This window comes from Mandrillus leucophaeus, unplaced genomic scaffold (assembly GCF_000951045.1).
Source record: "Mandrillus leucophaeus isolate KB7577 unplaced genomic scaffold, Mleu.le_1.0 Scaffold974, whole genome shotgun sequence".
Classification (NCBI taxonomy): Eukaryota; Metazoa; Chordata; class Mammalia; order Primates; family Cercopithecidae; genus Mandrillus; species Mandrillus leucophaeus.
This window is the reverse complement of record NW_012110630.1, coordinates 130230-155939: the sequence shown is the minus strand read 5'-3', so window position 1 is coordinate 155939 and position 25710 is coordinate 130230. Positions and strand designations below refer to the sequence as shown.

General features: G+C 38.4%; 1 protein-coding gene across 2 annotated transcripts in view; it reads right to left on the bottom strand.

Annotated features, from left to right (window-relative positions):
• SLC8A1 (solute carrier family 8 (sodium/calcium exchanger), member 1) overlaps window positions 1-25710 on the bottom strand; it is a 342375-nt gene that overhangs the window by 315532 nt on the left and 1133 nt on the right. The window contains exons 2-3 of one of the 2 annotated variants that reach the window (XM_011970795.1): window positions 21178-21412; window positions 3850-5681 (exon numbers count right to left, since the gene is read on the bottom strand). In XM_011970795.1, coding sequence (XP_011826185.1) covers window positions 3850-5648 — 1799 coding nt within the window. In that variant the 5' untranslated portion in view covers window positions 5649-5681; window positions 21178-21412. The remainder of the gene's footprint in view (window positions 1-3849; window positions 5682-21177; window positions 21413-25710) is intronic. The other variant, XM_011970797.1, reaches the window with a different exon arrangement.

Genomic DNA, 25710 nt, shown 5'->3' with positions numbered 1-25710 from the left:
GTTTGGGTAGGCCTGTTGTTTAATATATTATACTATGACTAGGAACCTCTGCTAAACTGATATTCTAAGGAGTATATTAGGTAAATATTCTAATTTACATACTCTGATTTTTCAACTCTGTATTTTAAATATATAATACTAAATGCTCAAAATCTTTTGAATCGTCTTCCAAAAATAATATTATCACTGGACTATAACTAAGTAATTAAATTTGATTTGTATCTACATTAGTTAATTAGCCTTAACATTTTTCCAAAACAGTTAAGCTAATGTTAGACTTGAAATACCAAACAATATTTTGTAATACTTATTACCATTAAACTAGAACCATTAAAGAACAATCATTAACAGCACTTCAAATTTGTGGATATTACCTACCAAACCACAAATCAAATTAGCATATTCTTCATTTATTTTTTATTAGCTGTTAACATTAGACAGAATTCCCTGTTGTAAGTCAAAATTGGTTGTCATTGGTTTAGTATGTGTCATTGACTGAGTTTATAAAAAAGCATGTGCTAGCTGTTAATTATATCTATTTAATGGGATTTTGCTTTGTAATTTTAAAATGTTTTGCTGAGAATATATTTTATTAGAAATTACAAGCATCACTTATCACTTATCAAGCTGAAATAATTCAACTCATTTATGTGAAAATATGAATAAATATGTATAGACATTTTTATATTATAAATTTAAATGATGACTTCTACACTAAAAACAAGATCAAAGATTAGGAATCTATCTTGTTTTTGGAATCGAACAATCAGTAACGCTATACTGCCTCTTATTTTCCATCCTTGATCAATTTGGAACTTATTTCTACCTTGGTTAGGGACTTCTTAAAATTAGCCTTTAAATTTAGGCTTTTCCAGGAATCTCTTTATGGTGCTCTGGAAAGAATCATAAAGTCTGGCTTTGTGCACAACTTTAAACTAACAAAATTTTTTTTCAAAGTACTTAATAAAGCTTAGTGGTGCCATCAGCCTTCTTTAAGTACTGTAGGTTTTGAAGGAGGACATCTTTCAAGATTAACTATGTAATTTGATGAGATATGAATTCATTCTTCAAGATAAGTTGGGTTTAGTCTCCATAGCCTGGCTCCATTGCACGATGACAAACTCTTTCACTTGGATCTGACTGTATGGACATAAGACGACTGCCAAAGGAAAAATGATCCATTAAAAAATAATGTTTTCTAAGCTGCTAACAGGGCACCACAACTCCATTTGACCCAGCAATCACATTACTGGGTATATACCCAAAGGAATATAAATATAAATCATTCTTATTATAAAGACACATGCACTTGTATGTTTATTGCAGCACTATTCCCAATAGCAAAGACATGGAATCAAAATATCTTTGATAATACGTTTTTCTAGAAAGCTTGTGTTTGAATCCTGGTGCTTAATTTAAGGTTAAGTTCCAGCCAAACAAATTTGTACAATTAATAGGCCTATTTAGCATCTACAAAGCTTATCAGTAAAAAAACTCTACGAAGTCAAGATGAAATCTCTTCAAAATTAAAAATATATAAAAAAGTAGGTCTGTAATTTCATTCCACTTATAAATTAAATGCTTTGCCATTTCTAAAATTTCACATTTCAGTTGAGCAAATGAAGTATAGTAACAATTTTATAGAGCAAGAAACTTGCGATTGATCTTGAATACTCCTAAGAACAAATATACAGAGATGGCATGAATTATTAGCCAATTTTCACCAACTCCACCAATGTTTACCAATTTTCACAGGAAATCTAAATTTCTAAAAATGGAATTTGGCAATATTCCTTCCTTAGCAAGAATAAAATCAATTTAATTGCATAAGATGAATGTTTTTTAAATGGAGCTTGGCAGAATAAGTTATTCTATCAAATCAATGTCAATCCTCTTTAAAAATCCTTTTCCTTTTTCTTCTGCATTGTACCACCCAAAAGAAGGTTATTTATGGTTTGGTAAAAGTCCTGAACAGCAGAATAAATAGGGAAACGCTGCTTTTCAAATAAACCAGCATAGAGTCCTTATTCTTAAGAAAAGGTAAGATTAAATTTTCAAAAGAAAATATGCTTAGTCAAACAAACAAAACAAAACACAGATTTAAGGTGTTTTAAGGGTTACCCTTATGAGTTCATTTAGCAACATGAAATATACCTTTAGCAATATGCAATACACTTTTACATGGATTACAAGTACTATATACTACAGAAGGGTTCAATAATTGAAATGATGAGAAAACATAATTGTTAGGGAAAATAAAATCAATAGGGAACGAATTCCTAGCAAAGGCATAAAGTTCATTTGTGTTAACCTGAGCATACGTGAACTTTCCAATGCAAGACCATTGAAAAAATTCTTTCTTGCATATGAAGGATATTAATTTGCTACTAGATCACTATCTTTCAGTAAAATAAGTATCCCAACAAAACACATCTCAATAAGTGGAACACTAACAACATTATAATTAACACAAAATAGATATTAATCAAAACAAAAACACTATGCTCCCTACACACATCAGAAGATGGATATTAGAATCCCTGTTTTGCTTGATTTCATTGTGATACGGTACTCGACATTACTTATCACTATAGTGTAACAACAAAGAGATGTAAGGACACTGAAAGGCTCTTTCAGGAAAATCTGTTCTCTCTGCCCATCCCCTCCCTTTTTGGTTTGTTTTCTCTCACTTTCAGTAGGAGAAATTTCATATTTAAAGAGCATGCATTCACCATTTGGCATATCATATGCCATTATCATAAGAGTTAACTATATTAGAAGTATATTTATATATTTATTTTTCTTCCCTGAAATTTCTAAATGTCCAGTGCTTCAACCAACATAATCATTCATTTCAATGTCTTCTGTTGTACTGCAGATATTATAGGCAGCCTCCCTGCCAGTCTCCCTCTCTCCCTTCCTCCCAGAAATTGTTCATAGAGTCAAATTTTTTGGTTTGCTTTTGGTGAGTTGAGTGCAACACACTTTCCTAGGCAAAGGGGAACAGCCCTCTAAATATCAACTCTCAGTGGAAGAATCACTTAACAACTGGGTACTTCATATTACTACATGAGCACAGTGCCACTGTAAAGTACCAAGAGGAAGAATAAATTGTTCCTTCTTTTCTCTGACCTGCTCCCTGACAACTAGACACATGGACAGAACCTTATTTCTCTATCACTGTATCAGCAGGGTAGAGAGTTTGTTTAATAAGGATGTAAAATAAAACCAGACTGGAACTACAAAAGGGCTGGATGGACTTTCCCATATTGGCATAACACTGAAGAAGCAGGATTGGTTATGAAGTCATAATTTAGCATTGGCATTTAAGCAGAAACATTAACTTATATTGTCACAAAACACAATGTCACATAAAAGCCATAAAAATATTCTCAGTCAGCCCTGGTAGCCAGGAAATTCTTTTCAGAGGTGTTTCCTTTTTGGGTTTTCTCAATCTGTACTCAGAAATGAAGTTAGAGACCTATTGTGATGTTTTAAATATTCCTTTTCTGAGCATATACCATGTAATTCAAAATAGAAGACAAATTTTTCAGCCTAAGTTATCTGATAAATCGTGTCCCATTACTCATTTTATCATAGTCACAATGTACTTAAAATGTGTAAAAGTATAAAAGTAAAAATATAATTCTGATGTAAATAAATTTAAGATCTCTATGTGTAGAGCATATTGACAACTGGCACCCAAGCAAAGACTGATATTTTGAAAGAGATCTTGTATAAAAGCTATTCCATTCCTTGTATGCTATTTAAAAAATGATGCACAGACTCACATTCATAAACACACTGAAACACACACACACACACACATATATATAATATAGAACTTACACAATTTCATCATTCTGGAATTCGAGCTCTCCACAAGTGTCCTCAAAATCCTCCCCTCCACCTCTGGCAGTCCCTTCGATGGTTTTATATGGAACGATAACATTTCCTCGAGCTCCAGATGTTCTCAATACTTTCACCTCCATGATGCCAATGCTCTCACTCACATGAGTCACAGGTTCCTCAAAAGTAAAAATGCCTGCGTGGTCATCATCAAAAATAGTTACAGTGGCCGTGGAGGGAGATCCGAGGCAAGCAAGTGTAGAAACATGATTGGCTTCCAGTATGCCATCTTCTGAAGCTTCAGAAGATACTTTGACATTGCTGAGATGCACAAGGAAATTTTCATCCTCCTCAAATATATCATCATCTATGATACCCACTCTGATTTCCTTCTGGGTCTCACCAGGCTTAAACACCACAGTTCCTTCAGTAAATTCATAATCAGACCCAGCGTTTGCTGTGCCATCCTCTGTTCTGAAGTCAACAAACACAGTGTTGGTCAAATCGCCACCTCTGCGGATAATGGTAAGGGCCACAGTACCACAGTTCTCCAGACACTGATATGTCCCTTGTTCAAAGAAGATCTTACTAACGGGGTCATTTTCAGTCACTTCAGTGTTGACCTCGTGCATGCTGACAGCCTTCCTTGCTTGGTCAGCTGCATGTCTCTTTAAAATGTTGCCAGCTCCAGTCATCAGGCGAGTAGCTTGAATGCGATAAAATGCTCTACTTTTTTGCTGCTGACTTAGGACTTGGTAGTTAGCTAATTCTATTAATTGCTCTATTTCTTTCTCTGGATGCTTCTGCTTAAGTTCCTTCAGAATCCTAGCCATTTCTCGCCTAGCTTCTTCATCATCTTGGTCCCTCTCATCCACCTCCAGAACCAGAGCACCATCTAAGAAATTTTCAACATGAGAATTGACCACTTTCCCATCCATTTCAATTTCAGTCTTGGAAGATGGCCTGTCTCCTTCATGTTCAATAATCATCCCCCTCTGCTTGCCAGCTCGATACCTCTTGTAGACATACTTGTAAAACAGAAGTCTCCTATCCGCTACCCAAGCGAACACAACACAGATGGGAAAGAAGAAGAAAGTAAGCAAACCTTCCCAGACCTCCACAACGCCAGGAGAGATGACAGACAAAATAATGTAAAGCCAGGTGTAGGCAAAGATGCTCCAGGCTGCCGTCACAAAGAACACACGCAAATGCTTAATCTTCCTTGTCTCTCCGTCAGGGACCACGTAAACACAGAGTGCAATAATGATGAACATGTTGAATGCAGCACTTCCCACGATGGTGCTAGGACCGAGGTCTCCTGCAGTGAAGTTATGGCCACACACTTCAATTACTGAAAGGAGAATCTCAGGAGCAGAAGATCCCAGGGCCATCAAGGTCAGGTTAGAAACTGTCTCATTCCAGATCCTCACAGTTGTCTTGGTGGTCTCTCCATTGGGTTTCTTTATGGTTATTTCTTTTTCTTGAGATGTGATGACTTCTATAGAGGACATGAACCGATCAGCTATGATAGAGACTCCAAGAAACATGTAGACCATGGCCACAAAATACACAGTAGCTCTAGCAATTTTGTCCCCAAAAGAAGGGTCTTGGGGTTCCCAAATGGGCAAAATCACCCCTTTCTTACAGTAATATGAGCCAGTACATTCACCAGTTTCATTTCCTTCTCCTTCCATTTCTGTCTCAGCAATTACGTAGTCCACATGGGAAAATAAGAGAGCCACAATAACTAACAGATGAAATCCCATTGAAAAGGTGGGTGAAAGACTTAATCGCCGCATGTTGTACACGACACTTCCAACTGTCAGAACCTACTGGTAAAAACAAGATGGGGGAGAGGGCGGAAAAAAAGTCATGTCATTAGAGCTGCATCCAAAGTATTACTAATTATTTTTATTACTCTTACCAAAATTTGTTTATATTTGACCATCACAAAATCTATGGTGAATGATTGCGTTCTAAGACTCCATCAGTGAGTAAGCAATCCTTTGTAAAGTTTACAATTCAATCTTTCTGTGAATTTACTACATGGAGTACCCATTCACTGAGTAAGATATACAATTGACTCATTGGAAAGGAAAAGTTCAATTTATATAGCCTTGCCTTATTAAACACACGTTTATGCTTGCTAATAGCCAAAAAACACAGGACTTTTAAAGCATCAAATAATTTCCTCCTTTTTACTAAAGCAGATTTTCTTCTAAATTTGTGTTAGTACATCTTCTTCCAAAAACGGTTTCAATGCCAAAAGCACCTTATTATAATTGATGCTTTGAAAATCAGAGAGCATCTTACACTGTATTTCATGAAATCATGTCCTATTGCTCCACACTTACTTGGAAACAGAAAACTTCAAGCTTGCCTGAAATCAAAGCTCAATGGCATTTGTTCTTGAGGAGAAAAAAATTCTGCTGTAACGCAGTATTTCCACACATTAAGTACAGTTTTTAAAAGCATGTTTTGATGAGAGCACATTTCTTTCTAATTTTCAGCCAGCCCAGGTCTGCTGATACATTAGTAGCTGGGCATCTGGTTCTTCAAGCACAGCTCTTCACATCTGTGTACAGAGCCTGTTTTTCTGCAGGCTGGAAAGGGAGATAACCAGGCCAAGGCCTACTTGTGGGTAAGAGCCTGGCAGGCTATGGAATCAGCGTCACCAACCTTAAAATGTTCCTTCTCGGTGTCGGTCATATTTTCCATGGTCATTCTAAAATACATATTAGTTCTGTCGAGGGTTCAAAGTGACCAAAAAATGCAGGACCAATAATTCCACTTAAATTAGCTCATGTGGCATGACAACAGTGACCACAAAATATACACATGATGAAGGGCTGTAGGCAAGGAGGGCCATGGTAACAGAGTCAGTGAGCGGCACACAAAGCTTGGTAGGCATAGTGGTGGACTCAGCCACCATGGCCTTAAGTTCACCTACCAGCTCAAGCAAAACTCTACTCAGACCTTACGTCCCCTCTGCTTCCAGAACCTGGAAGGGAGGTGAGCGGAAACTGAAGTAGAGGAAGGTCTGCTCCAAGTCAGGGTAACTGTCTCCCAGGCCTTGCAGGAGGGACCAGTTATGACATCAGATAAAGCAGCAATAGGAAGAAGCCCTGAGTCAGAACATACCCTTAATGTCCTGGAAAAAGTTAAAAGAGGAGCTGGATTAGAGGCTTTCATAGCTTCAGGCTGGCTGAGAGCCACCCTACGTTCGCCTACACTCTCTGGCTCATGTTTGCTCCTGATGGCTTATTCTGCAAACTGCACCAGGGCCCAGGAGAACACCCCTGCCTAGGACATTCTGGCAGACCCTCAGAGATCCCCCCATAGCCTAAAGCCCTTTATAGCTCACCACTACCGAGAGATAAGTTTCTTTGACATTTTTCCCATACTAAAGACAACCAGAGGAGGGTTATAGCAGAATTTGAAACTAAGTAAAAGGCTGAAAAATAGAGGCAGCACATTCTCGAAATATGCAAAAGTTCATGGTCAGTATGTCTGCTCGTTCAGTCTTTGAAAGGTTTTGAGATTTCTGCTTGAAACAAGGTGAAATTCAACCATCCTGCAAGAATGGTGGAAAATCTAGTTCCAACTCCCTTGTGGATCCATTTCATCCACAAATATTTATGCATGCTTAATATGTATTCTAGAAAGACTTGCTAGGCTCTCTTCTAGATCCTGAGAATTCACCAGTGATAAAACAAAGTCTGTGTTCTCACAGAGCTTATAATCTAATGGTGGAGGAAACAAACAAATATAAGTATCAGAAGGTTAAAAAGTCCTATGGTACATGTATGTGCAGAGCAATATAAAGAGGACAAGGAGTGAATGTGTGTGTGTGAGAGAGTGTGTGTGAATACACATGGCATGCATGATTTCATACTAGATGGTTAAGGAAGGCCTCTCTGATAAGGTAACACTTGAGCAAAGTCCTAAAGGACACGAAAGATCAAGTCTTGTGGATATCTGTAGGAACAGAATTCCTAGCAAGTGCAAATGTCCTAATGGGAACCATGCTTGGCACAGTCTAGAAACACAGAAAACCAATGTAGCAAGAGGGCAATGCACCAAGGGGGCAGGGCTCAGGAGTGGGAATGGATCATGGAACACTGAGTTGCCATAAGGCATGAGCTTTGATGAGGTAGAAGATGAGAATCACTGGGAGTTTCTAATCAGAGGGTGATATGATTTGATTTTTCTTTTAGAAGGATCTCTCTGCTGGTTCAGTGCAGAATAGACTAAAGGGACAAGGGTGGACACAAGGAGACCAGCTTTGGCCTACTCTATAAAATCTAATTTAGAAGTGATCCCAATACTTGGCAGGTATACAGAATGATATAGAAGATATCTAACATTTAAAATGGTGAAAGAAACCTCTGTAGTGATCCTTTTGGAAGATATGCAATTTAAAATGTCTTGGGGACCTGAAAGAATCAGAAAGGTGAAATATTTGTAATAAATAGTAGTACTGAACATAAACACTGAAGAGAGATTCAAACTTGTGTCTGTCTCCAAGACTGATATAATTAACCACTCCCTTCAAATGACTGCCAAATCGCATCATTCCATTCTTCACATTTCAGCCAAAATGAAATTCCTAAAGTGCAGATCTGACACTCTTCACTTCCCTTAAAACTCTTCATTGGTTTCCTGCTTCCCTGAGGACAAAGCTCAAAACCCTTAACAGGCTTTCTAAGACCTTTTATAATCTGGCATCTGAGCTCCAGAATATGGAAATTATTCCCATTCCCTGAACAATGTAACAATTTCTTATATCTAAGTCTTCGCAGATTATTCTGTATCCAAAACTATTTTGCTTTTTCCTTCTTAGAAGCAAGTTTCAAAAGAGCTGAACACCAAATTATAACCAATTTCCTGAGAGAATACTAGATTCCATTCTTAAACAGTCATGGACACCATGCTAAATTATCTCTATACATATCAATTATATTTAATATTTACATTAGCCAGCACTGCTATGTTACAAAATTCCTAGTGTTGCTATTTCCATTACAGTCCATGAGAACAGCACCCCTGGAGTTGTGCAATGCACAGTACCCTAACAATAATCCTAAATAGAGGGTATTATTAGCCCATTTGGAGGCTGGATAACTGAGGCTTAGATAGGTTAAGTACTTGCTGAATGTCATACGGACAGTAAAACCCTCAACTAAGACTCAACCGCTGGTCTTTTTCCAAGACTGATATAATTAACTGCTCCATTACATCATCCCTGATAGTGTGTGAAGTAATCCTTGAGAACTATTGGGGTTGGCTTGGACTAGCCCATTGGAAAGCCTCTTGGCTTCCAAGCAGAATCAGGAGGGCCTAGTTAGCAAAAGTCTTGTGGAAGGTTTCCAATAGCCTGGCTTTTATCTTATGGATTAGACTCAAACAGACAAGCATCAATAACGGTGATGTAACATGAGGGCTAGCACGCTCCTAGAGACAGCTGCCCTTCAATCTGGTCTTTTAGCAATTGCCTGGCAACCTCTTCCTGCATGCACTGTCAGGGCAATCTCCTAGGCCAGCCAAGGAAAAGCCCTGCCCTTTATCCCTTCCCTAGTCCACATCCCACAATATGTTCTTAGCCAAAAGGTCACCAGATGTCTAAAGGTAGACAGATCAGTAAAAATCCATCATCATTATCAGAGAAAAAGAAAGGGGGCTTCTGGTGTTAACTAAAAACATTACAATTATATTAAAAAGAGGGGAGCATTATAATTTGTGAACAGTGGATACAATGCACTGATGTAGCTTATTGGCAATGAAGCATCTGGAAAGAACTCTCTGGAGTTGAATTTCTTTTTGTATTAAATTAATACCAAATCCAAATGCCCATGAAGATGTGGAATAGGTGTTATCTAAATGCAAGTTCCTTCTTCGTCCTTTTGTCTCCTTTCTTTCAGGGTCTTTCCTCTATCATCAGATTCAAAGTAGTTCTACTTAATTCTCCCATTTTCCCTCAAATATACATTTCCATATAAATTAAGCAGAAAGATAAGAATAGAGACTGTGGATACGTTGATTTGTTGCCTGGCTTTCTTATATTCTGCCTTAATTTACCAATACAAAGTATAGGCTGATTTTTATGGTGGATTCAGATCAACTCGTACAACTATGAGCAGTACTAACTTAGGAATATCCACTACATCATCCAAATAATACTTCAGCATAGTATCAGGAATACCCAATTTATCTTCTGATCACTGTTTATTTTAAAACAAAACACAACCCATCACCTACAGATTACAGACCCAAATGGCACTGACAAAGGATGGTAAAAAGATATCCAGCTGTGAGTAGTCCAGCCAGTTGTGTTGGAGGAAGAGGTCACAGCTACAAGGAATAGAAACCCACATCTGCAAGAGATAGATCATTAGCAAACTGCTTTTGTAAAGGATGAGGGAGAGCTTTTGGAGCAAAGAGGCCTGAAGAGTGGTTGGCAGCAGTGACCACTCCCTGCTGGAAGCTATAGCCAGTTTTGGCTACCAAGGAAGACTTGACTCAGAGCAAAGGCATATACTGGCATTCCTACCAGTCCAATATATTGGACAGTCAGTGTAATGGCATCCTCTTGATTGGCAGCTGGGGTTATTCCAAGGAACTCCTTGATGGCCTTCATCAGAACTTGGAATTCCCTTCTATGTAATTCTTGCTGACTTAAAGCCTCAAAGGTAAGCAATTAATCTGTTTCTAAGGCAACATTAAAGCAACCATAAATCCTTATCCACTACCAACGCAAGCACTTCCAAATGCTTCTAGACAAAGAGATGATGCCAGAGGATGAAGGCTTTTCTCATCTGACCATCCCATCTAAAGTGAAAATTACTGCCCTGGCTCCAGCCTCAGGCTATCAGACCGTGGCCAGACTTCAGGAAAAAACAAAAACAAAAACAAAAACCTCATTTACACAGAGACTCTCTGCTAATACCTATTTTTCCCCTCCAAAGAGAGACTTTCCTGTCTGCTGTTTAATACATTGGGACAGGTCCTAAAGGGGATGGGCTATGAGCGGTCACATCATAGGCTCCAGCCTTTTTCTTAAACTCACAAAACAGAAGTCAGGTCCCTGCCTTATGTCTGAAAATACCTGCTGAAATTGTTCAGGAAAGGAAGAAACTAGGGCGAGGGTAGGCAACGTGGTCACAAAAGGAAAGACAGGCTTAGAATACAAAATAATGAAGTTGTTGAAAACTCATGAGATGCACCGTTGGCCCTTTCCTCTACTTTATTTTTCTAGGTATCACTTATGACTTTTTTTTGTTTGTTTTTGAGACAGAGTCTTGCTCTTGTCACCCAGGCTAGAATGCAGTGGTGTGAACTCGGCTCAAACCTCTGCCTTCCAGATTCAAGCAATTCTTCTGCCTCAGCCTCCCAAGTAGCTGGGATTACAGGTGCCTGCCAACCACACTTGGTTTTTTTTTTTTTTTTGTATTTTTAGTAGAGACAGGGTTTCACCATGTTGGCCAGGCTGGTCTTGAACTCTTGACCTTAGGGAATCTGCCCGCCTCAGCCTCCCTAAGTGCTGGGATTACAGGCATGAACCACTGCGCCTGGACAGCTCTTATTACTTTTTACATGTTTTATAGTTTATTCAATGGTTCTATTTATTGTCTTTCTCTCTTCAAAAGATGCAACTCTCTAAGGGCAGGGATTTTCGTTTCTTTTTTTCATGGATGTATTCCCAGTTCCTAGAGCACAGCCTGGCACACAGAAGATGCACAACATCCGCTTATTAAATGAGTAAAGTACTGCTCATAAGGTCATGTACTGACTCACCAAATCTCCAGTGGTAAATCAGAATCTGGGAAATGGGCCTAAGCATTTGCAGTTAAAAATGTCTATGTGAAATGGTTGCACCCTAACATAAGCAGAGTTCAAAATCAGATTGTAGATCAATGTCAGTGTTAGAAAGAGAAGAAACACATAATTCAGACTCATGAACAAAGACTCTTGGGCTGGAAAGACTGATCTCCAGCATAAAGAGAGGCCCTGACATTTCCCCCACAACCTGGGTGTGTGTCTTCCAACATCAGCCCTGGTTTGCTTATTTTATTTGCTCTGTTAAGAGGGCCCTAACACTTTGGACATACTCAAGGAAGTAAATCTTCTCATCCTTCCAATACAATTAAAAGACACGTATTGAAGCACAACAAAAATCACCTTCATTGTAGAGGCCCTACAGAACGGAAAGAACACCAAGCATTTATTAAATATTAATCTGCATGCTAACATGGAAATATGGGTGGAAAGAAGAAAGCTGGAGAAGAGTCTTTGGATAGAAAATAAATAAAAGAGAATTCAGAAGGAAGATGCTCTGATAATCTTGGGCTCCATGTGAAGTTAGCAAGGTTTGTCCTCCAATTCATTACGCCAGAGTCACAGAACAGGGTTTAACGGCTCTACTCAGGGCACTGATGGCAATAATGACTGAAATCATGGACTGAGCATCTACTTGTCCTAGGTACTGTGCTAATTACTTTGTATTCACTGTCCCTAACTCTTCTGACGATACTACAAGGAGATATTATCATTCCCATTTTACAAATGAGAAAAATAAATGGTTCATGAAAGTAATCTGGCTAGAGTCATCTAGACTTAAGTGACAGAAGTAGAATTTTAATTCAGGCATTTTGCATTAAGAATAACAATTTCCAAAATGGCAGAAACTTTCTGTTTTCATGACAATAAGGTAACAATGTTTTCTGGGGACAAAGAGCTCAAGATTTAGGTACTTAACCTCCATGCTGCCCCTTCTTCCCACCTGAATAAATGTGTGTAGGTTGCATTATCTCATCAAGGAGCCTCACATGTTTTCCACTCCTGTCTGATGCCTCTCCACTCCCCAAGTAAGTTTTGTAAGCACTTCTATTCATCACATAGCAAGGGAAAGATGATCCATGTGGAGGATCATCAGCTGAAGACAGAGGTCTGAAATCACTCCAAACTCATGTAGTAAACTCAGGGTTTTTCCATTTGGTCAGGAGAAAAGCAAATGGAGAAAGAATCCCTAACAGTAAGCAAGCAAAACTAAAATAAAAGAGGGGAATGGATAATGAATGGGAGCCAGGGAGAAAGATACAGAATTTTGCTATAACAAGTAGGTTAACACTTTGCTCTGATAACAATAATTCAGTATTTTTTTTTTTAAACAAAAAATTTCATTGCGGCTCAAAAATTTGGAGGTCAATTTTTTTTTAACATCTTAAATTTAAGCCGATAAGTAATCCAAAGAAATGCAAAAACAACACATTCGTTTATGGTTTTATCTGCCAAGTTTTTCTTAGCCACTCACATGTGCCAGACATTGTGTTTCAAAAATAAATAAAACATATCTGCAAAGGAGCTTGTATTCTAGTGGGGCATTGCCAGAGTCAAGGAGTGAGTCCCTTCTGTGGAAAACAGGACCCCTTCCATTACTAGAGATTCACTGAAGAGAAGAGATCTTCCTGGCATTTGAACAGTGACACTGATCACTCAAGTGGACTACGTAGTCCCCAGTTTAATGTACCTTGGGTCTTGAGTTAATAAGCCCAGCATTCTAGAAACCTCAGACTGCTCAGACTATGGTCCTACAACCTAGAGATTTCAATTATAATGAGCTCCCAGAGGCAGGGCCTTGGAGCATCTCCCTTGTACTCTGTAAATCTTTCAGAAGCCTCCTGATAGACAATGGTAATTCTTTTACATAATAGTTGTTCACCACTAACGCTGAAGAGAAAGAGCAGCCTTTCCTTTGATGTTTGACCTTACACACTGAAACAGAATGAGGTCATATGCATGCTTTTACATCTAGGTCATCAAAAAATATTTTCTACCTAAAAATATTTCCCCAATAGCCTGTTGACATTTAATCTTAAAAATCCATATATATAGTGAGCCCTTCCTATGTTTCTACTTCTGGAGGGAGTGAACCCTTCATTTATCCATCAAGCCTCTACAGAGTAGCTTCTATGTGCAAAGCACCATAACAGACACTACAGGGACTGCAAATATGATTGACAAATGGTCCCTGTACTTAACTAAATTTATAGTCTCCAAGTGACAGTTACTCCAGTGACCATTAATACTAGGAAGAATGGGCAAAATTCCATAAAAGGAAGGGATGGGAAGGATGACAATGTCTAGAGAATGTGAGAGGACATTCTCAAAGGAAGAAATGATATGGACAAAGGCATAGAGCAATGATTCTCCAACTTCAGTTCACCTAAGTATCACCTGGGAAACTAATTAAAATGCAGTTAACTGGGCCCTATTATCAGATACAGTTGAAGAACCTCCAAATTTGAAGTTTAACAACAATCCCAGGTGATTGTGATGTAGGTGGTCTTGCATCACCCTTTGAGAAGTATAGAGCAGAACTGAGTAGAAGCATAGAAACGGCACACAGGGCATGGGGCTTGTTTAACAAACAGACTGGAAGTGCGAGCCTGAAAATCAGAAAATAGTGTTTGTTCTAGTATCAGTAAGATGTTGATGTTAAGTAATATGTCAGCTGTGCTTTCCTTTTCGCAGACTGGGTATCCAGGCAGGATAAAAATATGAAGCTCCTTAGTGAATATGTTTCCAGGAGGTGGGGGACTAGAGGGCAGAGGAGGATGGATCTTAATAGGAGATAAGAGGGGTCCCAAGAGAGGAGATTAAAGCACTGGAGGTAATATGAAAATATGAAGTTCCTACTTCATGATGATGTTGCTGCAGGTGTTTTGCCTTCTCTAAGAAACAAGCAAGGATTGCTAGGCTACTACATCAGCAGGTGACAAAGACTCAGGATAAACGGACATCTATCTTCAGAGACCTATTCAGTTTCTATACCCAAGCCCTACGTAGATGTAGAAAACATGCAGAAACATGAACCCCAAAATGAAGTACTGGTGGTAAGGAAAGCTGTGCTCTTTAAATTATAGGTTCTTTAGAGGGCAGCCCCTACTCTCTATCTTCATTTCATCTCAAGAATGAATCTCTGTGGTCACTCTTTCTTCTTTCTAGTCTGCCTCTTGGAACTGGGGATGTTTAATATAGAATCCAATTTCAAGTTGAATGACAGTCAGTCCAGCAAGACTTTTTTCTTTTTTAATCTTGTTTTGTTTTGTTTTTTAAACAAGGTAAATGCTGGTTGTGTGAGCAGAGGCTGGTGAATTTCATCAGCTTTTTCCCTGAGTCATTAGGATTCATCTTCAAGTAGATAGCATTTCAGAAGAGAAAATCCTATCAACTTGAGGCTTGTAAGTCTTACATTTTCCTGCATAGTTTCAAATTACAGTCCTTGAAAGAATAAGCTATTCTTGAAAAGAGTGGAAGTAGGAAGTAAAAAGAAACATATTTTAAAAAGTCAAGTTGATGGGTGCTCACATAAGGGTGACTCTCCATCAGTATTGTATGCTACAGTTTTCTAAAGTTCCTGACAATATCAGTGACAAAGTTCTAACACCAAGTGTATATTTATGTATTACAATATTGTATATTGTATATTACATATTACAATACACTTTAAAAATGAAAGTCATCTTAGAAAGAAACTAGTCAAATCTTATTATTTAGAGGACTAAAGGGAGTGTTGGTGACATGGGAAAACACAACACTCTTATGGAAATCTGGTAGAGAAATAGACAGTTTTTCTCTACTAGATAGGGCATCTGGTGAATATGTTCTTTAAACCAATTTTATATACCTGTGTTTGAAGAATTATTAAAATTGGCTTAAGTGGTATGGTTTTAATGTTAGTAACTATACTGACACTGCTAAATTATTGTCTTTTGGTGATAGATGAGGATTATAATAGATGTGAATTTATCTATCACGAAGGTGGTCATGAAAGGAGTCATTATAAAAGGTAGAGAAAAAAGCCACTGGAGGAAGAAATGCTATTTAATAATTTAATTAGCAAGTGAAGATAACTTCTATCTATGAAGCCTTTGCTAATGTAACAATTATTTTCATCAATATCAATGATTAATGAGAGAACATTCATTCATTAAAAAATATCAAATGTCTTTCATGTATCTAGCAAAGTGCGAGGTACTGGGGCTAGAATCATGAGATAGACATAATCTCTCTCCTATTGGAACTTATTATCTAGCTGAAAAGACAGCTGTTCATTTAAATTACTACCCAAAATCCATTATTATATCCATCACATAAACAGAACGAATGACAAAAAACACATTATCTCAATAGACTCAGAAAAGGCATTTGATAAAATTCAACATCCCTTCATGTTAAAAACTCTCAATAAACTAGGTATTGATGGGACATATCTCAAAATAATAAGAGCTATTTATGGCAAACCAATAGCCAATATCATACTGAATGGGCAAAAGCTGGAAGCATTCCCTTTGAAAACTGGCACAAGACAAGGATGCCCTCTCTCACCACTGCTGTTCAACATTGTATTGGAAGTTATGGCCAGGGCAATCAGGCAAGAGAAAAAAAACAAAGGGTATTCAAACAGGAAAAGAGGAAGTCAGATTGTCTCTGTTTTCAGATGACATAATTCTATATTTAGAAAACCCCAGTGTCTCAGTCCAAAAACTCCTTAAGCTGATAAGGAACTTCAGCAAAGTCTCAGGAAACAAAATCAATATGCAAATATCCTAAGCATTCCTATGCACCAACAATAGAAAAGCAGAAAGCCAAATCATGAATGATCTTCCATTCACAATTGCTACAAAAAGAATAAAATACCTGGGAATATAGCTTACAAGGGACGTGAGGGACCTCTTCAAGGAGAATTACAAACCACTGCTCAAGGAAATAAGGGAGGAAACAAATGGAAAAACATTCCATGTCCATGGATAGGAAGAATCAATATTGTGAAAGCAATTTATAGATCCAATGCTATTCCCATCAAACTACCATGGACTTTCTTCACATAATTAGGGAAAAAAACTACTTTAAGTTTCATATAGAACAAAAAAAGAGCCTGTATAGCCAAAACAATCCTAAGCAAAAAGAACAAAGCTGGGGGCATCACGCTACCTGACTTCAAACTATACTACTACAAGACTACAGTAACCAAAACAGTACGATACTGGTACCCAACCAGACATATAGACCAATAAGACAGAACAGAGACCTCATAAATAACACTACACATCTACAACCATCTGATCTTCTACAAACCTGACAAAAACCAGCAATGGGGAAAGGATTCCCTACTTAATAAATGGTGCTGGGAAAACTGGCTAGCCATATGCAGAAAACTGAAACTGGACCCCTTCCCTACACCTTATATAAAAATTAACTCAAGATGGACTAAAGACTTAAATGTAAAACTAAAAACCATAAAAACCCTAGAAGAAAACCTAGGCAATACCATTCAGGACATGGGTATGGGCAAAGACTTCATGACTACATCACCAAAAGCAATTGCAACAAAAGCCAAAATTGACAAATGGGATGTAATTAAACCAAAGAGCTTCTGCATACCAAAAGAAACTAGCGTCAGAGTGAATAGGCAACCTACAGAATGGGAGAAACGTTTTGCAATCTACACACTCTGACAAAGGCCTAATATCTGGAATCTATAAGGAACTTAAATTTACCAAAAAAAAAAAAAAAAGCCATCAAAAAGTGGACAAAGGATATGAACACACACTTCTCAAAAGAAGTCATTTATGCAGCCAACAAACATGAAAAAAAGCTCATCATCACTGATCATTAGAGAAATGCAAATTGAAACCACAATGAGATACCATCTCACACCAGTAAGAATGGCAATTATTAAAAAGTCAGGAAACAATAGATGCTGGTGAGGCTGTGGAGAAACAGGAACATTTTTATACTATTGATCAGATTATAAATTAGTTCAACCATTGTGGAAGACAGTGTGGCGATTCATCAAGGATCTAGAACCAGAAGTACCATTTGACCCAGCAACCCCATTACTGGGTATACACCCAAAGGAACAGAAATCATTCTACTATAAAGACACTTGTATGCATATGTGTACTGCAGCAATATTTACAATAGCAAAGACTTGGAACCAACCTAAATGCCCATCAATGATAAACTGGATAAAGAAAATGTGGTATATATATATAGCATAGAATACTATGCAGCCATAAAGGACAGTGAGATCATGTCCTTGGCAGGGATATGAATGAAGCTGGAAGCCATTATCCTCAGCAAACTAACACAGGAACAGAAAAGCAAACACCACACGTTCTCACTCATAAGTAGCTGAACAATGAGAACACATGAACACACGAAGGGGAACAACACACACTGGGGCCTTTTGAGGGGTTGGGGGGTGAAGAGGAGGGAGAACATTAGGACAAATACCTAATGCATGCAGAGCTTAAAACCTAGATGACAGGTTGATAGGTGCAGCATACCACCATGGCACATCTATACCTATGTAACAAACCCACACATTCCACATGTATCCCAGAACTTAAAAAAAGAAATCCATAATTATTAACTCAAATAAATGCTATGGAAGTAAAAACGTGACTCTGTAAAACTAAGTAACAGAGGATTTTACCTGTCAGAGTATTAGAGAAGGTTCAGCTGAAAAATAACATCCAAGCTGAGATTTAAAAGACACTCTGCAGGAAACCAGCCAAAAGGTTGTTGAATTGTAAGGTCTTAGGTGGACACTTTTGTAATTACCCTTCTCTGTAACAGGATTATTCACAGACCTACCTTCTTAGATATGCTGGGGTATGAGATCACGTTTGGAAGAGACAAAAAGTAGCTTCTATAATTTATCCAAGACTTTTTCTCTATGAGGTCAGAGTCATGCAACCGCATTTAATTGCATTCTACTACACTTATAGGGTCAGTGTGGTAGATGGAAGGTTCACTGGTCTAGGGACTAAAAGAAATGAGTGCTGGTCTCAGCTCTACTGACCAGTCATATATCCTTAGAGAAGTCATTTTCCCTCTCTCAGTATCATCTGTAAAACTGGGAAATTCTGCTAACAATCTGCAGCTATGATATTCAAATCCTACACTGTGGCATTCAAGGTCATCTATAACACCTGTCCATCTGTGCAGGTCTACTGTTAGTCAATGTATCAGCTAGTAGTCAGCTGAGCTACTAAATGAAAATTACCCAAATATGTACCACATCATCCTTTCTAATGTTTTTATGGTTGTCCTCCATGACCCATCTCGAATGTCAAATTTCCCTTATAAAACTACTTTGATTGCCAGGAAGGTCCTTAAACGTCATCTAGGCCAGGTACAGTAGCTCATGACTATAATCCTAGCACTTTGGGAGGCTGAAGCAGGATTGCTTGAGCCCAGGAGTTCAAGACCAGCCTGGGCAACAGAGCAAGACCCCCATCTCTACAAAACACTGTTAACTGAAAGAGACATTTCAAAGCTACATATCTCAGAAGTGATGGAGCTAGGCTCCAGAACAAATTCTGTGAATTTCTAGGCCATTTCTCTTCACACTACACCAACACCAATTGCTAGGATTCCCCAAGCCTATGAATGTTGCATTTGTGTCTCTCATAATCTATACTGTGTGTGTCAAGAGTTGGCAAACTATGGTTAATGGGACAAATTTAACCTGCTACCTGTTCTCGAAGGGCCCACAAAATTAAAATGTTTTACCATTTAAAATTACTGGAAAATAAAAAAAAGAATATTTCATGTGAAAATTATGTGATATTCAAATTAGTGCTCATAAATAACATTTTATGGAACACAGTCGTGCCCATTCATTTATATATTTTGATTGCTTTCTTGCTACAACAGCAGAGTTGATAAATTATGACAGATCCTATAGTTCACAAAGCCAGAAATATTGACTATCTGGCCATTTAAAAAATCAGCTCTCTGATCTTTGGCATATATCATTATGTGTGTACTAATCTTCCTTTACCTTCCTGTGGCAACCCCTTCACCACACCAATCAGTGTATTCACATGGGTGCACACAGGCAGGAACAAGGCCCTCTCTCACCATTTATATCTTCAGTAATGAGCTAACCGTTACTGAACACTCAGGTATCAGAAACTGTTCCAAATATTTTACTAATATTACTTTATTACTCCTCACACAAATCACAAGCCTTTTTAACCTTTTTATTCCCATTTAATAGATGAAGTATAATAGATGAAGAAAGTAAACACAGAGAAGTCTAAGTAACTAGCACAATGTCAAATACACCACCTTTTGAATTCAAGCAAATGCTATAACTATCATGAATATGTCTGCTGACCTCAGAGACCTTTAGTCTGAGGACCTTAGGGTGGTTTATTTTGTTAGTCAGTATTCTCAAACTAGATGAAAAGTCATAGTTTCCTTTCCACCCTGAAGAATCCTTGTTAGACATCTAGGAATTCCTGAGGCCCAGAAAACATAGGCAAATTTCTGGAGGCTTTCTACACAGGGAAAGAAAAAAGAGGTGACTTGGCTGAAATGATTTCAGAGTCAAAGAACTGGATTCTACTGGCTCTTATTTCAGTCTTATCAAATCATTTAATTTTATATGGCCTCCATTTGCTTACTTGTAAAATATAAAAATTAACACAAAGCAAAACTAGGTGATGTCAGATGTCTCTTCCAGTGCCAGCCATGGTATGAAGCAACAGAAGGACCGATAAAGAGCTCTTAAAAAAAAACTTCTGACAGCTAGCTGCATGTCCAGGGGAAGAAAGGCAGACAGGGAGGAGTCAGGGGGAAAGAAGCATTGACTGTGCCCAACACCGACTCACAAATTTCAGCTTTGGAGGGCCCACATCCCCCAACATTTGAAAGAGCATTTTGGATGAGTGACTTGAAACTTCTGAGAGACATTTGATGGGCACCTCTCCAAACTGTCTGATGCCACCCACAGTTGGGGCTCTAACACAGCCCACAGAGGAAGTTAAAGCTTGGGTGTAGAGTAAGTTGTCTGATTCTCTCAACCTGCTGCCAGGATGGGATGCTATTCATCGAGCACAGCAGAGAACCAAAGGGTGGCCCTGGGTCCTGAGCTTTAAGGGAAATCTGAAGAAATTGGAAGCTAGACAAGTTCCAGAAGCTCAAGTGTAAAAGCACCAGCATAACCATTCGGTGCTAAACAGATAAATTAAAACCACCTACCCTAGTAGAGGAAACAGAATCATCACCTTTAATAAAGGAACCAGTGAGCAAGTGGTCTATCCCTTGCCTCACCTCTGACTGGTACAGCGTCTCTTCTCCAAGGCCATGCTGGAAGTTCATCCTACATTTTGGTTTCAAGCGTAAAATGCATTTGTGCAATAGTTTATGTTATTATTTGTTTCAGATCCTGTTTCTGTGGCATGGTCCTGACTGGGACACAGAACAGAATGAAAGAGTCTAGAAACTGCCCTAACATTTCTCCATGGCTGCCTTGTCATAAATAAGCTGGGGCTCTTTGACATGTTTCAAAAGTGGCTAGGCCTTATTTGTTTTCAAAATCCTTTTCACTCTTTCTGAATATATTAAAATGCCTCCTCCTCCGTGAAGCCATGTCCAATGTTCTCTTCTTCCTTTCAACTCCTTCAGCACTTTGCTCAGTTGCAGTGGAGTGATCTTTCTTGCTCAGCCTTGTACTTCAGTATACGTGTTCTAGACCATGACATTCCTGGGAACAGAGAACAGTGTATAGCATGGCTTTTGGAGAGCTTTCCTTATTAACCATTGCTTGTTAGGCCTTGGCCAAAGTTATTTCACTGAACCACAGTCTTCATCCTTAAGTCAGAATAACGATGCTTCCTTACCCTGCAGGATACTCATAAGCATCCAGTGAGAAAACGTGTGTAAAGCATTCAGACTAGTCCCTGGCACGTAAGAAGCACTCAACAAATGTCACTAACTTTTCTTCATCATCTGCATTCTTTGAAAAGCCAAGCACAGGGCCTTGTATACACTGAGTGCTCCATAAACATCACGGTTTGGTTGAAGAAAATTGCTGGATCACTACCTTGTTTGACTTCCTCTCACACTGGATCCAACTAGGAAATTATTATTCTCACTTCCCATGCAATGACATCAAAGTAATTATTCTTTGTCTTTTTTAAAAAATTAAGATGATCTTTAATATTCACATCTAGTTTCCTAGATCTGTTACATGTGCAAGAAACCATTTATTTGAATTGGTGTCACATTAGCATTTTCTAGGTTACGGGCATTAATCCATACTGCAAAATGATACAGTCGAATCTATTCAAGATTTTAAGGATGTAATTTCACTCTAGGGAAAATATTTTGCCCATTCCCCAGAGGACTTAAATGGCTAAATCTTCAAGAAAGCATCAAATTGTTATTACCCTTGTTGCTCTAGAAGCCAAATTTGGAGAGTTTATCTTTGCCTTTGTCTGGCTACTCTCTATCCCTCCATCAGCATCCCCATTTCTGGGCACTCACATCCCCCAAACTTCCCTACCAAAACGGCCCTGAGTGCACTAACTGGGCAGCAACCTAGTTTTAAACCTCTTTCACATTCTCTGTATTTTCCTGTGTTCCAGGCCCTCAGGACTTTGTCTGCCAGCTGACCTGATAAACCAATCCAAGTTAAAAAAAAAAAAAAAAAAAAATGAACATATGCTAATGATTTGTGAGAATTAATGGTAGCTCCTTCTCGGATGGTATTTCATTTTATTAGGGTCTACTAGATAGAATTCCTTTATTCAAATGAATGGTTCTAATTGTGAAAGTTTCAGATCCTATTTTGCCCAAGAAATAAATGCTTTGAACCTGGGAATGTCTTGCCCACCCTCAAATCACTGTATAGACTGCTGCCTGCAATGCACTTGCCCTTGATCACAAAAGCATTTTCTTGCTTCAGCTGCCAGAGTTTTTCCTCTTCCACATGTTCCCCTCCTTCTACTGAAATTCACTAGAAAGTTTCAGATAAGGGGGAAATGTGATTCATTTAAACTTTTGTCTTGTTACTGTCTACACTCTTGGCTGGGCAGATCAAAGGACAATCTCAAATGTAAATTTAAACACCTACTATTCAATATAGTCTCTGCAAAGAGAACCTACAAAAATCACTTGAGGCAGCAAGGACTACGAGCAACTGTCTTATAAGTTAAGTCAATACACTGGAAAAATACATCAGAAAATGGACTGTTTGATTAATACGTACTACTGAGAACCTAATCATTGATTAGGTCTTCAAAATATATATTATGTAAAATGTATTTTGTAATGTATATGTGTGCATGGAGGGCTGGGGATGGAGGGTGACAGAGTGGGGAGGCCGGTGAGAGAGAGACAGAGAAAGAAAAAGAGGTTTTGGAAGATGAAGAAAGAAAACTGAAAGTAATTCCACCGTACTTAATTAGGCCCCACTGTACTAGTCCTGAATCCAAATCCAAATCTCAAAGGCAGACGTTGAAAGCTCACATTCTCAGAATCTAGTCCATCCCAATGGGTCAGAAAACACCTGATATTTATCTCCACTAAATCTCAGCTATCTCTCTAGGGAACAGAAATACCATCATTTAAAAAGAAAAGTGGTAACAGCTAGTACAGAAATCGACTGGTTTTGTTAGCCGCCGTTACTACCGAGAATTAGAGTCAAAGTGATAGACAGCTAAAGGAGCCATAAGTGATGTCAGATAGGATTCAGGAACCCTGAGAAAGTCAGGGAGAATGTTTGCCACAAGAGGGAGTAGTAGAATTTGGTCAGATGGGAGGCCATTTGGTAGGGGTTATGATGAGGGGTCTATGAGGTATGGGAGGTTATGATGAAGGATTTAACTACAAGTATGAGTGATATTTGGATAATATTTTAGCAAAACACGTTTATCCTTGGGGGCAAAAACAAAGAAAGGGACCAGAAAGAGTAGAGATAATAGCACACTGATTCCTAAATTCTAAGCAAATATAAAGTGACAATTTAATGTTTACTTGAAAGCAACATACACACATACTACAAAAATATAAAACATGCAACATGTGTGGTTTAATAGCCTCTTTTAGAGGCTGCATTTCTTTTCCAGATTTAATTTATATTTCAGTTTGAATTTTGTTTATTTCCATGTTTTTAGGGCAGTCTCCTTCTTACCTATATACTATCCTCCCTGTACCTAAAGGCATCACAAAGAAAGAACTTTTCTCACTGAATTGCAACATAAAAAAAAACAGACATTAATGTCCCAAAATGCACTTACTTTGAGGCAACCAGATCCATGGCTTGCTTTTTAAAGGGGAATTGCAACTTCCTTGGATTTGCAGAGCTTTTCTCATCATTTATTTTGTCAAAGAAATAGATTGAATACTAAGAGGAAAGGAATCATGTGTTTATTTTGCAAGTAAATAAAAGTCTATTTTTGCCTGGCAAAAGCACGTTAAACATAGCTTTTTAACAAATGCCGAAGTTCTCTTGGAATATATTTTATTTTTTTAAAACATAGAAAGCTTAATGGAGCAATTAACATAAGTCCTGCAAATAGTCCTATAGGTGTTACTGACTATATCGCACCTTCCTTTTGTAATTTTACTGGGAGTCAAAGCACTGTTACTCCGAAGCTCTTTTCTTCCCCTGGCCAACAAAAGGGCTAATTCTTAATCTGAAACGTTACAGTAGAAACCATTATATAATAATAATAATAAAGTAGATAGGTAGATAGATACAAAGAAAATACAGCCGTCATATTATTTTAGTTCATTACTCTCCTCTTTCAGCCCTGTTAAGCTTTCAAGACGGAGTAAATTAAGTCTGATTGTCATGACACTCTTACATCCTTTGTAGCCCTATACAGCTCAACAATAAATAATGGTTTATCTCTGCTGTTCAGTCCTTTTTGTTGCTGTTGTTTTTCTAGGAATTAATCACTCCATTTTTTAAAAAAAAGACAACCATTTTAAGGGGACAAAATCAGGGTTTCTTTTATAGTAGGTGTGAGAAATCTTCGCTAAAGAGCTGTGAGATCCCAATGGAATTCTTCAAGCAGGCAGAATTTGTAAAATGAAAACCATTAAAGAGCACACATCTTGCTTCTTGATGAAATAAGTGGGTCCTCCCCCACCTTCTCACTCAGAAGGCCCCAAAGATGGAGCTAGTTTTCCCTTCCTTCCTCCTGCTTTCACACCCGCCTAACCTCCCATTTAAGCAACTTTAGCAAACCCAGAGAGCTCAATCCAAGTAACACAGGATTTGAAAGAGGAACCTAAAACCAATCATCCCTCTTCCGGCTTTGTCTTCTTACTTGAAATGAATGAAACATCTAGATTCATTTTCCTCCTTTCTTTTCCTGACTCGCTGCTGGAGTAGCTTCAAGAGAGAAAGAGAAAGCATGTGAGTGTGAGAGTGTGTGTGTGTGCGCGCGCGCGCGTGCACGCTGGTGGGGGCATGGGAAACAGAGATATACTTTCAGAATTCTCTCCTGGTGGCTCCCTCTTTCTCTTGGGAAATCTTCGCACAAGTCTCAGATTGTGCATGTTCAACTGCTCATATCTGGAGATACTCCAGCAATGCCTTTAACCAGATCTGATCAGAAATCTCCACCTACTCAGCTAGAGGCTCCTCCATGATCAGGACGCTTGTACTGTCTTCACCACATCTGTCATTTTTAAAAAAGCTTCTTCCACTACACCTCCCACTGATATCCTTTTTTCTCTCTTTAGTCTTTACACCTCCAGCAGGACAAAGTTTGTATTGTTATATTCACAACCACTAGTAGCTGACTAGCAGGAGAGATAGAGAGCGGCTTCAGGGGAGGCAGGATTGGGGGCTTTAAAAGGATACCTAGTGCAAAGCATGACTTTCCAATGACTGCATACAACATGCACATTGCTCTCTTCTAAAAATGCTTTGTTAAATTTCATCACCCCTGCTCTCAACTCAACCACTACCACTTTGGAGAGGGAAATACGAATTGCCAGCCCAAGCCATTCATCAAACAGCAACAGCATCCACGGGGTGGGGAGGGG